Below are 17,166 nucleotides of genomic sequence, written 5' to 3' on the forward strand. Positions count from 1 at the left end.
TAAGAAAAATAAATATTTGAAAAAGTACAGAGATAGTCAGAAGTATTTTTGAAAATTTAGTTAGAAAATAAAAAAATAAAATAACAAAAAGAGTGACGATTAAATATTGATTTGACTTTGACAAAATTAGTAATATTTACGGACTAAAAAAAAGTAAAAATAAATTTGACGGGGAAATAAATACATAAAATGTCTTAATACAAATTTAACATCAACTCTACTGGTACGAAACATTTGAAAGAAGTTCAAAGATAAATTCAACTCGATTTAAAACAGACAATATCATAGCGTTGAATTGACGGGATAAATCCAACTAATAACAGTTTAATTTAAATCATAAATTAAATATCTAAAATATTTTACTAATAGCCTTTTATTGTCCGGCGCAGGCTACGGAATCGGAGTTAGGCAAGTCGTAAATTGTTCATAGCTTCAAAGCTCATGCAGACATTAAATTGTAATTAACAGCTCTAGGACTACAAATGATAGCCTTTTTATTGAATCCATTGATCCAAAACTCTATAGGGAAATAATATAGCTAACAACTGATCAAAGTCGAGACGGCGGCGGCGATGACGGCAATGAGTCCCGGGTAGAATGGCATTGTTGTTCTGCTTCCTCTTGACGTGTTTTCATCCGTGTCCGGATCCGACGACAAGCCTGGTCGAAAAATAAGCATAAGTTAGATTAAACGAGAAACGGGGTTTGAACAGGGTTTGAAATTCTTGTTTAGTTACCTGAGGGTGGGTTTGTTGCAGCCGGAGTTTCGGGGAAGGCATATTCCGGTGATGGCGGGAGGGGTGCTGCTGCCGGTCCGGTCGCAAGTTCTGTTAGAAATTCGATCGAATGTATTCGAAAATCACTTATTAGCTTATGATCAAAATAGGTCGTTGTTTACATATATTTTTCTTATGTCACAATTTAACAATAGTTCTGTTTTACTATTTTTCTACGTTATAAAATAATATTTGTATTTTCGTAAATAATTATATTATTGTAAAATTATCATTTACTATAATCACAAAGTGATAAAGATAAAAAAAAAAAAAATCTTTTACATAAAAAAACAATCCTTTAATATATTTACAAAAAAAAAAAGTTTTTTACTGTGTATTTTTTAACTATGGATATAATATCAATATTCTTTAAAAATATAATACTAATATTATTTAAATATTTGGCCCAACAAAAATCTGTCTATTCTTTTCGGAGGGAGTATTTTAAAATTTCGGATTTTATTAAAAAATATTAAATCAAATACTCCTTCGATACATAAGAAGAGTTTTATTTTCTATTTTCGTCTGTTTGAAAATAAAGATATCATTTCCTAATTTAATAATTTTACAGCATACTTAACATAATAAATATCTTTCTAATTTATTAATATATTACAAAATGCCACAACATTTATATTATACAATATTAATAAAAATATTTTCGTTTTTTTACTAAAATCTAATATAATACTAATATTAAAAAATTATCTAAAAAACAAACATTACTCTTTATATGGGACAGAGAGAGTATATTTTTTCAGCAAAACTGTAAAAAAAATACATGTGATTTGACGACATTAAAATCTTATACTATCAAAACTGCATCATTTGCATTAATATTAAACAAATACAACAAATTAACTAACAGAATATGACATAGTCCTATACATAAATTCCTAACAATACATCACACAGTGAAATAAGAATATGTGTTATTTTAAAATTATTTTACTGGATAAACTGTTTTTTAGTCTCGAAATAGACCTTTTGTCTAGTTCCATAAGAAAAAAAATTCTTTATTTTAGTCATCCGGCGCATCAGACACTCGCGTGGCTCGCCAACTAATTTGCGACAAGCTTTATTTACGGGATTAAGATGATAAATGGTCCAGTTCCGTTACTAAAAAAATAATTTACCTTATTTATTTTTATTAGCGTTGATTTGAAAAAATTAGTAAATTAGCAGTCGAAGCTTAAACTTTTATAATTTCAAAGAAATTTCAAAACTTCAAAATTGTGAGGAGATGTTAAAGCAAAATTTTACCGTTGCATTGGCTGATTTGAGTATTCTTGAGATTACAAGCTGCCGGCAGCGCCGTCGCGAGCGTTCGATTAATGGCGACGCCGAGGGAGAAACCGGCGCCGTTACTCAGCAGAGGACACAAACACTCAGGCTGCGATCGAACAAGGCTGTCGAGGGACGCGCAGCACGACGGCGACGGCGAAGATGAGTTCCGAGTAATGTAAGTCAAACAAGAGCTCAATCCCAACACTTTAGTCGAGCATCTCGACTGCGCCGCAACGACGCTTACGCCTGCCGTAAGCGCAACAACCATGATCAAGGCGAACTTTTCAGTAGCCATGATTTTGATCGAGAAGAAAGAATAATGAAATCGAGCTTGTATATATATATATAAAATCGAGACGAGGATGGATAAGGACGATGCCGTTTGGTGTTTCGGTTAGCCTACTCTGGAATCATTATGGACAGAGTCGAAGAATCTCTAACAGTTCTGTAACTGATGTGTACCTTTAATGTTGTTAGAATTTGTTGCACCTAAAGTTCACCAGAAATGAAATGTTAGTAGTTTGTATTAGTTTATTACAGGTTGGCTCGCTTCGAAAGCTTTCTTTGATCGATCATTCGGTTGAAAATCCGTCGTTCCTGTCTGGTAAGTAATATTCAAAAGAATCGCATAAAATCGTGATATTCTTTGCGTCGAGAATGGCATATTAGTTCATTTTTGTTAGATGAAATAAATGATTGTCTCACCTCAAAATTTAAGTTTTTAGGGTACGATATTATTTAATTATTTATCTATAAACGGAAGTCAACCGACAATTGTGTATGTTGAAATAGTGTTTGTGTTGCCTTCATGTTTTAGTCTTTTTCAGACATGTTAGAGTTCTTGTTAAGACATGGAGTAGAGATAAGGTTTGTAGTACGAGGAATCGACGAAATTGGAAAGAAATCGATGTTATATCGTCGAAACAATATGGTGAAAAGCAGAGGAGAGTCTGCTGTTCTTCATTTCATACAAAGATAAATAACTGAAAAAAGAAAAACAAATAATCGAATCTTCGGACAAACGAGGCGAACAAACGAATGGTCTCGACCGAGACAGGCAGTCGACGATTCTCAGAATCCGGCGATAGAAACAGCGTACGATGATGCAGTCATCAGGACAAGTAGTAGAACTATGCAAGGTGTAGCATTAGCGATGCTGCCGTTGTTTTTGTCGCCAGTCGGGGTGGCTTTCGAGCCTGCATTCGAAGAACAATCACCACTCCAGACAACCTCAGACTTAACTGTATGTAATAATATTAGTATTTCGACATACCTGATGGGATATCCGAACCTGTCGCCGGATTCTTGGAAGAGTCGGAGGGGCGGTTCTGTAAGGCCCCCGGCGAGGCAGCATCCGGTGCATTAGCAGCTGCACGGAAAGCAAATGATGTCCGAACTCAGACAAACCAAAAGGGTCATCAAGAATGTAAGAAAAAAAAAACCTATTACTCCGGCCGGCGCTTATTACCGTTGCATTTGCTAATCGGAGGAGTCTGCACGCTGCAAGCATCGGGCAAACCGAGCGCCAACGTCTGGTTTATGTTAAACCCGTAAGAAGAAGCCGTTCCGTTCAGCAGCAGACAAAGGCACTGCGGCTGCGACTTTACTACATTCGTGAGCTTCGAGCAGCACGTCGACGAGGGCGTCGACGAATTCCCGGAGACGTAATTGAGGCACGGCGACAAACCCATCAGCGTCGTTGTGCAACCCGACTGCGCAGAAATGATGTTCGATAGAAATGCGACGACGACGACGGTAACGACAAGGGCGAGGAAGAGTTTGTAGGCCATTTTAGATGCCTGAATTCTTGCAAGGTAGAAAAGGGGAAGTTTGTTGTTTGTAAGAATGATCAAAAGCTTGAGATTGTGTGAGGAAAGATTGCAAAATTTGAAGTTTAAATAGGGATTAAGACAAGGAAGAGAAGAGGTCTAAAACAGACAGATTTGTTTGGTTGTCCAACCACTTTTAACTAATTGTTCATCAATCATTTGAGATTTGATTTTTCTATGGAAGATTTGTTGTACTGTTTGATAACTTTTGTTCGTTGTGCTGTGCTTAGATACGTTATATGGACAAAAACATAGAGTATAGTTAGGTTAAGGTGTGTTTCTTTTGACGAGTTTGAAAATTTTTGATTTAATTTGGTATTATAAAAATGTATAATGAAATATTTTTGTTTAAAAAAATATATATTTTTATCGAAAGATGCAGAATTCAAACGTTAAAAACCTAAAATTTGGGGCTAAAGAAACAAATCCTTAAAAACGTTCAACGAATGTTGCGAAAAACATACATGGGAGTGCTCGAAATGACAATACAATACAATATTTGTGTCCTAAGAGGGGACTTCGTAGATGTCGATAAAGATCTTAAAATCCATGGCCTTGAGTAGCCCACAAGGTAGACGAGACTACGAAGATGAAGATCCCGACTGCGCTGAATGACGCACCACTGCTGCTGCCTCCAACCGCGACTCCATCTGCCCCCGGACCTGTTTTCGACCCGGTTCCTACATGTTCGTGCCAATGTAATGAATTTCGACATTCTTAGGCTAATGTAATTTGTTTTGTTAGAACACATGTATGTATGTATATATCGACGTACCCGATGGATTGTCTGAATCTGATGGCGTTGTTGGAGATTCAGGCAGCACATCATCGGGATCGGAAGCCGGAGATTCAGCCGGGGCGCCAGGCGCCGACGACGCCGTGGGTCCATTAGCAGCTGCAGTCAATTCCAGCAAAAGTTAAACCACACAAATTCAGAACTATAAAAAACAACAATATACACCTTGCTGACAGCATAATATGTTACTACATAAAGCACGTTATTTATATACAGTAAATAAACCAATAATATATGACATATTTTTATATAGCACATGAGATATTTTTATAGATCACATATTTTACATATGGATAAATGAACTGTCAACACATATCAATTATCCACTGCCAATCCGGTCCAGTCAATATGATACTAATTTGATCGAATTAGCATATGCTACTTTTTTTACAAATCGTTAGAACCGTAACTTCTTCCACATATATCGACATAAATCTTACCGTTGCATCGGCTAACAGGAGGCGTCTGCACGTCGCACGCGCCGGGCAACGCGAGGGCGAGCGTTTGATTTATTGTGAAGCCGAGCGACGAAGCCCCGCCGCCGTTCAGCAATGAGCAGAGACACTGCGGCTGCCCCTGCACGACGCCCGCCAGCCGGGTGCAGCACGACGACGACGGAGTCGACGTGTTCCCGCCGACGTAGCTAAGACACGGCGACAAGCTTATCAACGCCGTCGTGCATCCCGACTGAGCTGCGACGCCGTTCCAAAACACGAGCATGAATACGGACATTAGCACAAGACCCATATCAATGGCTTTCAAACCCATTTCAGTATTACACTTACAACTTGCAAGTTACTACAATGAGTAATTAACTATGGCTATCGATCAGACATTTTTATAACAGAATGGTTGGAAGAAGACAGAGATTCCTGTTGGCCTACTTTGTTCGAAAGATCCAACCAACAATGAACTAATTCACAATGTTAGATCTCCATAAGTCAAAGTGTTAGCTAAAGTAGATGATCTCCATGAACACAGATTTCGAAGCTAATGGATGAAATTAGGTTAAATCAGTTAACAACCTCCTGCATAAATCTTACATCCTTAATCAATCCAGATGTGAAACACCTGAAATCGAAGGATGTCATTTTCAGGCAAGATGAATCGGAGATGGATGCTAGGAATTCTTACCGTTTTATCCACGATTGTCGCGACGGATTCACAGATCAGCACTTCGTGCACGAGCTCCATGGTCGCCACGTTCACGCCGTGCCTGAATTACGTCACCGGCAGCGGCGTCAGAGGCTCGTCGCCGACGCAAGACTGCTGCAACTCGCTGAAATCGCTGATGTCCGACGGCGTCGACTGCGGCTGTCTGATTGTGACAGGAAATGTTCCTCTCTCGATCCCCTATGTCAACAGAAACCTCGCCATTTCGCTACCTCGAATGTGCAGAACTTCTGTCCCAATCCAATGTAAAGGTAATTACTAACTAATCGATTAACCGACACATAACTACACTTTCGAGCAACTAACCGATTCTTACAATCTGCAGCCTCCGGAGATCCTCTGCCTGCTCCAGGTACGGACACACTATCGAATGTTTTATTACCAGAAATCGAATGAATGGAAACATTACAGTTACAGCAATGGCGTACCTGGCAGGTCCTGCTTTGTTCGGCCCTACCTCGGCTCCTTCTGCGTATGCTCCTTCAGGACAGGAAGAGGAAGGTGAGTGAAATCGAAAAATGTTCTCGTTGTGGTTAAGGTTCGGACGACGATCGGTCCTGTCCTGTACTGAATAAAATTGAAATTTCAGGCGCCGGCGTCGATGCGGCTGAATCTCCGGCAGGTGGTTTGGACGTCGCGCCGGCGGCACCGCCGGAGACGCCGGAGGATTTGCCCGAACAGCAACCGGGGGTTAGGCCTGTGGTTGACCCGAATTCGTCGCCCCCAAACGGTTCCATTGATACCTCGTCCAATCTTGTACGGATGTTGTTAGGGATTGCTGTCTTAATTAAGTTCTTGTAATACGCCAAAAATTCTCGTAATTTGTTTGGTGATATTCCTTGATTATTTGGATGATGATTTCTGCTCTGTTTCTTTTTGGGTGTGTTTGTATGGGGGAATTGGATTGAATTTATATCATTCATTTAATTTTTTCTGCTAAAAATATTAAATCAAATACTTATTTTTTATTTTTTATATTATACTAAAAATTAATTTTACATTAAAAAAATCACATCAATACTTATTTATATCACGATCATACAACTATTCAAATTCAAAATTTTTACTATTCAAATTCTAACTCAAAATCTAAACTCCAAACAAATACAAACTCCAAACAAACACACCTAAACTTAAAGTTAGAGTGTGTTTGTAAGAAATTTGAATTTCTAATATAAATATACAATTAATTTTTAATATAATATGGTGTGTTTGTAAGAAATTTGAATTTTTAATATAAATATAAAATTAATTTTTAATATAATATAAAAAAATAAAAAAAATTAATTTGATATTTTTTTAAAAAAAAATAATTGAAGATAAATAAAATTTCGGGTATTTGCCCCAAACGAACACACTGTACAAATACTTGAGCACAATTTGTGTTGACCAGTTAGTTGCATTCACACTATCAATTCCATTGTTGTCGTCGTTTAGTTCCAATGAGCAGTCTGATCATCGTAGTAATTTGTTAACCTTAATATTGTCTTTATTTTTTAATTTTTTTATATAAAAATAAATATAATAGTAAAATACAAATAATTGTAGAAAAAAATAAGATTCATAATTATAAAAATAAAAAATAATTTTATAATTGAACATTTATATAATTTGTAAATTGATGAAGTGAATATTTTATAATAATAATAACAAAATTAAAAATTATTATATATTTATAAAAATAATACTAATATTAAATAGTAACTAATTATTAATAATATATCAAAATATTTACGTTATTACTCCGTATTTTTTTATTTAATTTATTTATTTTTTATTAAATTATAAATTTACATCAAATTAACCATTGCATGTTAAATTATTATTCATTAAAATTTTAAAATTTGAACAAAATTTGCTGAATCAAAACAACATAAGTTTTCAAAACCATCAAAAAAAACTTCAAATTTATTCCAAATTTGAATCAAATTTCCCAAATCAACCCAAAAATGTCTCACGGATTTAGGATTTTTACTATTATCGTTTGATTTAGGACTTACTATTATTAGTTCCATTATAATCAAAGATTCAAGGTGTTCATTTAGGCCAGGTCGGTCCATAAATATAGCGGCCGGGCTAGTGCTGCTTTTGTCTTTGGGAGGGTTTCGCCTGAGTAAGAGTTTGGCCCGATTCAAATTATATCATGGTTCGCTTGGGCGAGCCTATTTTTTATAAATTTAGTATTAGTATTATTATTATTATTATTTTAAGTATCAAATTAAATAATTATAGTTTTTTATTCAAATTCAAATTTGTATAATTCAAAAATTCAAATGCAAAAATCAAATACACAAAGAAAGACGTGTGTTTTTTTAACAAAAAAGAAAACACATATTTTCTCAAAACTATTAGTATGTCAGTTACATCCATTACTTTTATATTTTCTATATAATTCATCGTACTCCCTCCGTGGTCATGCAAATATGTGCTCATTTGACCGGGCACAAACTTTAATAAAAGTGAGTAATAATTATTAATTTTTCATTTTATAATAAAAACAGCACAAAAGTGAAATAATTTTTTACTTAAAAAAGAAATGATAATATTTTTCGCTTACAATTCAAAAAGGAAAGTGAACGTAAATGTGAATGACAGAGGGAGTACATCATATCAGAAAATATCCATTCAAATCATCTCACAAAACAAACATACCCACCATTTGAATTTTCTTATATGTCCGTTACATTTATCTTAGTATGTTATTTTTAAATAAAAATTTATTATCTCAATTGTGTTTAGTTCTGCCAAAATTAAAAAATTAATAATAATAATAATAAAACATGTAAGAAAGAAAAATTTTGTTGATGTATATAGATGTTTAGATCAAGTGTGAAATGTATGTTGAAAATTTGAACTTATAATTTTACAGTTACAAGTTTACGACAAAGACGTTTTTTTATGAAACTTTTGTTTGATTGTATTGTGGATGCAATAATTATTTTGGTAGAACGAGTATTGAATGGCACGGACGGTTTGGGTATAAATATGAGTTATTTTTATACATATGTCGATTGCAATAATAAAGGTGTGTTTGGTTTGAACTTGTGTTTATGTTTCAGAGTTTGTGAGATAGTAATTTTATGAAATAAAATATTCCATTTGTTCTATTGAAATATTACAATTTTTCATTTTCATCCGTTCCAAAACAAGATTATCATTTCCTAATTTAGTAATTGTACTACATATTTAACATAATAAATATCCTTTCAACTTACAATATATTACACAAATGTCATTAATTTTATATTACACCATACTAATAGGGGTATCTTTGTCTTTTTTACTACAATCCAATATAATACTAATATTAAAAAATTTACGTATAAAAAACAAACACCAACCTTCCAGCCGGAGGGAGTATATATATATATATTTTATTGAAACTAATATATAAACACTTATATTGTGATGACACAAACTTATATTCGTTATTTGACACAAACTTATACTCCCTCCATTTTATATCTATATATCAATTTGCTTTTTGCGCTGAGTTTTAAAAATATTAGTATTATATTGGGATAAAGTAGAAATAAATGTAAAATTTGTGTTTAAAAAAAAACATAGGACAATAATTCTTGAACGTCTCAAATAGAAAAATAGGACATTAGTTTGTGGACGGGGGGAGTATTATTTTACTCATAGAATATGTCGGAATTACAACATTCAATGTATATAACTCCGCACCGATCGAATCCGTATAAATTATACACTAGTGTGCTCATTCAGTTATACATTCCCTAAATATATATATATATATATATATATATATAAGATACATAATTATTAAATTAACAAAAATACAATGGTTTTGATCAGACAATAAAATTAAATATTATTTAAAAAATACAATATATATATATATTTATGTACTTAAAAAAAATTAATAATTCAATTTAAAATATTATTTTTTATATTAATATTATAATTTTCATACCTAATATAAAAGATATATTTATTAAAAATACAGAGTAGTGAAAGAAGTATATTTTTACAATTTTCATTGTTTCACAACAAAAATGTTTAAAATTTTAGAATTTGTTTGTTTTTTCTTTGAAATTTAATTATTATTTTAATGTAATATTTATATGATAACAACAAATAATTACTTTTTTTAATATTATACTATAAATTTGTTTTACATTAAAAATATCGTATCAATCTCTATTTATATAAATCAAATAACTATTCAAATTCAAACTCAAAAATTAAAACCCGCAAACAAACACACCCTTATAAATTTGTTTACATAAATATTTTTTAAAACTTTAATACTATTCATTAATATTTTTTTTTTAAAAAAATATATTATATCAAATAATTATGGGTAAATTATATAATACCTCATATGTTTTAGTAAAAATGCACAAAATACTTTGTATTTTATTTATTGCGTGAACCCCCTTGTGTTAATGTAAAATTTGCATGAAACACCATTCTTGTCCAAAACTGATATTTAGTTATAAATAAATATCTAAATTACGAAGTTTTATACAAATGAAAAGCGCAAAATATCTTAAATAATTTTTTTTGCATTAATAAATAATAATTTATTAATCCTTCATTTTATAGTTTTTTTTAGACAAATCGTTGTCTGATTTTTATAAAATTATAAAAATAAATGATTGATAAATTATTTATCTATTTATTTTATTCAAAAAATTATTTAAAATATTTTTTATTTTTTATTTATATAAAAATTACGTAATTTAGGTCTTTATTTCAAATCAAACATCAGTTTTGAACAAGGAGAATGTTTGATACAAACTTTCTATTAACACAAGAGGTTTCACGTAATAAATAAAACTCAGGGTATTTTATATATTTTTAATAAAACACAAGGATGTGTTATATAATTTACCCAATAATTATTAATTACATTTCAATTTTTTTTATTGAAAAAAATTACAAAACCTCTTCACACGCCCACAGGGAACAAATATCAAACGGCGATATTTTGCCACTTTATTTACAAATGTTTAATAAAAAAAATACATTATTAAGATTTTGTGTAATTGGAATTTCAATATAAAATTACAATTATTTACTCATATAATTTTCAATAAAAAATATATTTTATTTTGAAAATATTACATTTAAATATATTTAAATAAATATCTAATTTTAATTCAATTTAAAACCACGACCGAACGAACCTTAAATGTCAATTTAGAAATAGTGTTCGGTTAAATGAATGTACGTAGCGAAATTTAATTGGACCGTTAGACGAGCGTATGATTATTTTGTCATTTTGTGCAGAAGTGAAGCAACGCTGCCTCACTATTTTAAGAAACAAGTTCCCTTGCGCGGGTCCCACAGTGGCGTATATATATAAACCCCCCCTTACTCTCTGAGCTCACATTCATCGCCTATTTCATTCAGGCACTCGACACCACCGCCGACGGGGAACCCTAGCAGCAGCCTCAACTCCGATTTGTTCAGAATGCCGGTGAAGAGGAGCCGTCCTGAGAACTCTTCTAGCCGTCCGGTTTTGTCTCCGACCTACGCCGTCTGTCCGATGAAGATTATGCGGACGGACGCCGCTGCGGAGCCGTCGCGGCCGAGTATTTTGGACGTCGCTTCTGTGGTGAGTGTGGGAGGATGTGATCAGACGAAAATTGGGGAGTTTCTGGAGCGGTGCCATTACTGTAAGAAGCGGATTGCGCAGAATTCTGAAGTTTTTATGTATAGGTAGACACCAGCCTTTATTGATTCCGGTTTCTTTTAATTTCAATTTTATCTTTTAATCAACGTGGATTTCTGTTATGTTTTCACGTGTTTGGTGGAGGTTTTTGTTGATTATTTGTGATTTAGCATTTTCTCTATGTTTAACTAGTTGAACTTGGGTGTAGTAAGTAGTTGTTTTGGTTCAGTAATGTTTTACATGTGAATATGGTTTAGTATGCTTTTTTTTTTTTTTTTGTATTTGTTTATATTATCAATGATTGAATTTTATATATTGTTTACTTTATTATTATTATTATTATTATTATTATTATTCATCCTTGCTTAAATCATCGAATTCAATATCCTTGGAAGCATATTGAAATCGTGTTCAGGCTGAATTCTTATTCAATATTTCCCCCCTCTGTTTCAGCCAACGTATGCTTAATGGACTTGGTATATGTTTTCTTCCGTATTATTATGGTTAATTTTATTAATTATTTTAAATGTTAAAAATGTATGTATTTATTTCAATATATATATTGCCTTTTATCAAGTCTTCTGATTTATCTAATTTTGGGTGTGTTCTGTGCTTTTGTTTGTGTTTTGTATTTTTATGTTGATGTTATTTTATGCAAAACTAGTTGTTGATTGTTATGTTTTATATGGAAAATGGATTTTAAATAGTTACAAATATAGCTGTCTTCTGGAAATAGGTGAGTGTAAAAGCTTGTTAGCTGTCTGTATATTGTTCTTGCACTACTTGGGAAAATTTTTATATGTTATGTTAAGGAGATTAGCTGTGCCATCATTCAAAGATTGTTTTATTACCACAAATGAATTTCCATGACATATTTCTTATCCATTGGTCACTTATTGTTGGATATCCTATTTGATGCAGCAATCTATGTGCCTTCTGCTCCCCTGAATGCCGTGATTTTCAGATTTCACTAGATCACTCTGCGGAGAAACAACCAAATATTTCGAAGGGAAAGTGCCCTCCAGGGAAGGGGTTTCACAATGTGAAGGATCAGTAGGCTGTTTAAATTGCAGTGGGATACATATGTATAGTTCCCCATACCTAAATGCCGAAATATGTGCAATGCTGTCAATTTTTGAGCGATCAGCTTGCACTTATGCACAGTATAGGAATATTACCTGTTAAGTATTGATATAATGTGTATTTATATAGCTGCTTCTCTGTTTAGCATGTATTGAAGCATTAAGGTGGTTCCTACTTTGATTCAGCTAGGAATCTGAAGTTGGATAGATCCTGTGATATTGTGCATGAATGGAATGACGTTCTAGTATTTTTGTGGTTTGATTTACATTCAACGGCATCTTCTTACTTACCATTTTCAGCAAGATGAAGCATGTACTCTTTTCTGAAAGTAGTGTGCTAGAATTTATTTTACGATTAATTAATTAGTGCAGCGAGTCTTTGAATTCTTGTGATTATTTGTGAACTTCATATGTGTTTTGCTAATTTTCAAGTTTGTGCCAAATGAGCTCTACCGATTGCACTTACTTTAAGAATCTGGCTTTGATATATTTGTTGATTCATTCTAACCTTGCTCTATTTCCTTTTGGTTTGTGTTTTATTTTTCCGCATACTGTACAGTGAATGATATCTATTAGCAGTTCAATCTGAACCTAATGTTCCCAGAACATTTTTCTGTAAATTATCGTCTCTTAGGTAATATATTTGATGCCCAGTGCCCTCGAATCTTTTCCGAGTTGCCTCCCAAGCTTGCTGTTCATCAACTGACGTTTAAAAGTAACATCTTCTACTGTAAGGATTATTATTGTATTTTTACCTAGCATTGTGACAGTGTAATTGGTTTACTTCTAATAATTGTAGCCTTTATTTGCATTCTTATTACTGTATTTCAATATCTGTTTTTCCCCTTAAAAAATTTTGTGCTTAATTTTCTCATCCGTTTATCATTCTACTTTTATAATGTCAGGTTTGTCTTGTTAGCCAATTCAGATTGGCGTTTTCTGTTAAACATTTAACTTCCATTTTGTACAAGTATGGCAGTGTTTTCGAAACAGGATTTCTTGTGCTCATTGTCTCCACTTATATTTGATCATATAGCTTGGCAGATGATTGGAAATCTAATGTTGACATATTTGAAGGGGATAATTTCAGTATAGTTTTGTGTTTTTAGTAAATCTTTCTTTACAATTTGCTCGTCTCTTTTAAAGTTGGATATCACATGGATAAAGGGTACGAAGAGATGGCATAGCTTGTCCCAATTATTGCCTATAATTATTCAGCTTATGTTTCTCTATAACTCTTTTGTACCTTTTCTCATTCTTCACTTCAATCCCTTTCTGCCTAACATCCTAAACCTGTTGTGTGCATTCAGGTGGCCCGCAACTTTTGCCGAACAAGTGACTGCTGCCATTATTCGAGGCCTAAATGTCGCCACAGAGCCCATGCCATGCTAGCAGGTACCTTGTTAGACCTTCTTACTATTATGTTCTTATGTTCATCCATCCCAAAAGACTTTTAAGCTTATCTTAAACTGTATCTGAATTCAGTTCACTCTCTTTTCGATTCCTTCAGATACTGCAATAATTAAGCTCATTACAATGAGCATTGAGCTTATTTTATTTATTTAGTTTGACAAATGTGAAAAATTCTTGCTTCCAAGACTTTTAATTCTCCTGTAACTTGAGATGCAACATAATCAAATTAAATTCATAATTTCCAGTGTGCCTTTCATTCATGAAAAACTTAGATGGATGTCTCTGTAAATTGCAGGTTTTTCAGTCACATGTGGCATTTTCTTGTGATGACTAAACAACAATGTATAGTTTATAGCAGACAGCTCCAGGTAGCAATCTTTCTATCCATCTTTTATTTTTTTTATTTTTTATTTTTTATTTTTAAATTTTCTTGGGCTCATCTGAAGCTAATATACTTAGAGCCCATCTTTAAAAAAAATTGTGAGGGGCAAACTTGCCAGAAGATATTTGACTGAGTTCATATAAAGTTCATGCTTGCTGGTTGAATCTTGAAAAGCTAATCTACAACATCTTATTTTACCCAATGAGGCCATTATGATAGTGTCAACAAGTCAGATTCTACCTTGTGGGAGTCATGCCTACACCACCCACCCCACATCCTCATCCTATTCTACTACTTATTTGCATACACATACATACATCATCATGGTAGGGCAAAAGTTGGCATATCCCTTTCTCTTAACTTTCTATTGAAGCACTACTAGTATTTGAAGGAAACAAAAAACAAAACAGATTCTTGTCTTACATTCTGGGTCTCACCATTAGTAGAATTTAATGTTGGATTTTCCTCAATAGGAATTTAGGTAAATACTGATTGCCCCTCTGCTCATATCTTGCAGCCTAATTAGTCACTCAAATTAACTTACTGCTCCATTGACATTTTATAATATCTAAATCTAAATCTATATCTATATCTATATATATATGTGTGTGTATGTATATGTGTGTGTGTACTGTTTGAGTGTAGCAGCAGAATGAGTATCAACATCATGTAACCAAATTGATATAAAACTGTGTGGATGGATTTTGCAGAGCAGAGATTGGCAGTGTTTATATCTGACAGGGATGTTTAACAAGCAAAGGCCAGTTTTTGATTAAGACTGGGAGTCTTCTTACCAGGTAATATTATCAAATGTGACATCATCATCCTTCTTATTAATTCTGCTGCCTGCACTCTTTTTCATTATTTATTGCTTCTTTAACTTTAGATGCCCTGAATTTTGCTACCAAACTTTTTGCCATTTTTGTATCTGAATTCACTGTCTCCTATTTACTGCCTACAAGCTGCAATTTTTGGGATGGCGTCTTCTTTATATCATCATTGGCCCATCAACACACCTTCAAGGTACATTCTCTCATTCACTTTCATTTATTTTTATTTTTAATTTTTAATTTTTTAGTCCCATTTTAAATGCTTTGATTGAATTTATTTTAGTGATATATGCTTTGATTATTTGATGGGATTAATTGATTATTATATGCTTAGCTGCCTTAGTTTGATGGATAATGGTAAAAGAAAAAAAAAAAATTAAAAATTGCAAATTGTGATGGAAAATATAAATGGAGTAGAAATCAATGACCACCTCACGTGGTGAAGAGAGATTGAAAACTGACCGTTGATTATGATACTATGAATTTATAGCGAGATATTTCTATTGACCATTAGATGCATGACACGTGTCGGTGAAAAGCCAATAGTAACTTTTTTTTGTTTTTTTTTCATGAGGGTAAAATTAAAATTTTAATAAAGTTACTAATACTCAGTGTGATTCATTTTTTTTTTTTTTTTGGTCATTTAAATTTAAATTTATTTTATTGTTTTAGTAAAAGAAAAAAAAATTGCCCTAAAAAAGTAAAAATGTGATGAAGGTAAGAAATATATGGTTGGGTAACAAATTTTTACCCATAACCTTGTCACAATTCCAATCCTTACACAACCAAATCATTTATTAGGAGACTTATAATTATTATTGTTATTTGGGTCATCGGGATAAAGGTTTTAGTACTAACATGTATGATATCTTCCACTAGGATCCCCTGCCTCTCTTCTTTTGGTTAAATTGAAATTAAAATATTTTTATAAAAAATAAATACTACAATTTGTTACCTAAATAAAACACTGTTCATGTTGTTATTTTTATATTTCATTGAATTCACACCCAAAAATAAATAAAGAGATAAAACCGAAGGCCTGTTGATGGCAGGCCTTTTACAGGTACAGCCCTGACTACTCTCGTATTCATTGCACCAAATTAAAAATATTTAAATAAAAATATGTTATATGTACTACTACACCTTAGGTCAGATCTCACTCTGCTTTTTTGTTTGGAAAAAATTAAAAATAAATCAAATTCAATATTCATTAGTTATGATTTTAAATACTTCTTCCCTCTTTTTTATAATAAAGTATTATTTTTTTATTTTAGTATGTCCCATAATAAAGTATTAATTTTTATTTTTTTTCAGTACTATCTACCTAACATTACAAATTCCTTTATAATTTATAATATATTACACAAATATCATTTGTATCACACCTACAAATAGAGTTATTTTAGTCATTTCTACTTTATTCCTACTATATCTCAATATAATACTAATATTTCTAAACTTACATGCAAAAAACAAATGAATATTTAGTTATGGGACGAAGACACTGTATAAATGTATTAGTTTGAATTAAATTATGTTATACAAATTCCATTCTAATTCGATATATATATATTATTGTTATATTTGTATGTTTTATCCAATATACTCCTTCCGTCCCAAAAGGGTTGTCTTGTTTTCCTATTTTCATCCGTTCCAAAACAATTGTCTTGTTTCTTTATTTAGTAATCGTGGTCCTCACTTTATAACAAAATTATTCGTACTTTTCTAAACTACCCATAATTATTACTCTAACTTACTTTTAAAAATTCTTAAAAAAGTAAGGATATTTTAGTCTTTTACATTATATTTTATACTACTTTCCATTAAATACTATTATTCGTTAATTCCCGTGTCAATTCCCAATAAAACGGTTCTTCTTGGACGGAGGGAGTATATTTTTTTATTAACAAAGACAAATATCAACATAATTTTAAATACTTTTATTATTCAATAA

The 17,166-nt window shown here is 32.2% G+C and overlaps 5 protein-coding genes and 1 long non-coding RNA gene across 6 annotated transcripts; 3 read left to right on the top strand and 3 right to left on the bottom strand.

Moving 5' to 3' along the window:
* Positions 1-307: 307 nt before the first annotated feature.
* Positions 308-2,359, bottom strand: LOC127259019 (non-specific lipid transfer protein GPI-anchored 15-like). The gene is made up of 3 exons (XM_051286142.1): positions 2,040-2,359; positions 738-827; positions 308-660 (listed from the first exon to the last, which is right to left on the bottom strand). Exons 1-3 carry the CDS (start codon positions 2,356-2,358, stop codon positions 539-541), a joined length of 531 nt encoding a protein of 176 aa, XP_051142099.1. The 5' UTR covers position 2,359; the 3' UTR covers positions 308-538.
* Positions 2,360-2,962: 603 nt separating this feature from the next.
* Positions 2,963-3,926, bottom strand: LOC127259005 (non-specific lipid transfer protein GPI-anchored 5-like). Its single transcript, XM_051286118.1, has 3 exons — positions 3,532-3,926; positions 3,337-3,432; positions 2,963-3,259 (listed from the first exon to the last, which is right to left on the bottom strand). The coding sequence occupies exons 1-3, from the start codon at positions 3,851-3,853 to the stop codon at positions 3,135-3,137; spliced, it is 543 nt and encodes a 180-aa protein (XP_051142075.1). The 5' UTR covers positions 3,854-3,926; the 3' UTR covers positions 2,963-3,134.
* Positions 3,927-4,275: 349 nt separating this feature from the next.
* LOC127258665 (non-specific lipid transfer protein GPI-anchored 5-like) lies at positions 4,276-5,489 on the bottom strand. The gene is made up of 3 exons (XM_051285593.1): positions 5,129-5,489; positions 4,668-4,787; positions 4,276-4,572 (listed from the first exon to the last, which is right to left on the bottom strand). The coding sequence occupies exons 1-3, from the start codon at positions 5,454-5,456 to the stop codon at positions 4,433-4,435; spliced, it is 588 nt and encodes a 195-aa protein (XP_051141550.1). The 5' UTR covers positions 5,457-5,489; the 3' UTR covers positions 4,276-4,432.
* Positions 5,490-5,772: 283 nt separating this feature from the next.
* On the top strand, positions 5,773-6,734 carry LOC127258664 (non-specific lipid transfer protein GPI-anchored 16-like). Its single transcript, XM_051285592.1, has 4 exons — positions 5,773-6,112; positions 6,187-6,213; positions 6,297-6,362; positions 6,451-6,734. Exons 1-4 carry the CDS (start codon positions 5,773-5,775, stop codon positions 6,660-6,662), a joined length of 645 nt encoding a protein of 214 aa, XP_051141549.1. The 3' UTR covers positions 6,663-6,734.
* Positions 6,735-11,225: 4,491 nt separating this feature from the next.
* LOC127258998 (FCS-Like Zinc finger 16-like) lies at positions 11,226-12,851 on the top strand. Its single transcript, XM_051286109.1, has 2 exons — positions 11,226-11,552; positions 12,427-12,851. Exons 1-2 carry the CDS (start codon positions 11,305-11,307, stop codon positions 12,560-12,562), a joined length of 384 nt encoding a protein of 127 aa, XP_051142066.1. The 5' UTR covers positions 11,226-11,304; the 3' UTR covers positions 12,563-12,851.
* A 1,046-nt stretch (positions 12,852-13,897) lies between these two features.
* Positions 13,898-15,180, top strand: LOC127259183 (uncharacterized). The gene is made up of 3 exons (XR_007840449.1): positions 13,898-13,982; positions 14,296-14,368; positions 15,093-15,180. It is a non-coding gene; the product is annotated as an uncharacterized LOC127259183 (long non-coding RNA).
* The last annotated feature ends 1,986 nt before the right edge of the window (positions 15,181-17,166 follow it).

Source organism: Andrographis paniculata, unplaced genomic scaffold (assembly GCF_009805555.1).
Source record: "Andrographis paniculata isolate CXL003 unplaced genomic scaffold, ASM980555v1 Contig5END, whole genome shotgun sequence".
Classification (NCBI taxonomy): Eukaryota; Viridiplantae; Streptophyta; class Magnoliopsida; order Lamiales; family Acanthaceae; genus Andrographis; species Andrographis paniculata.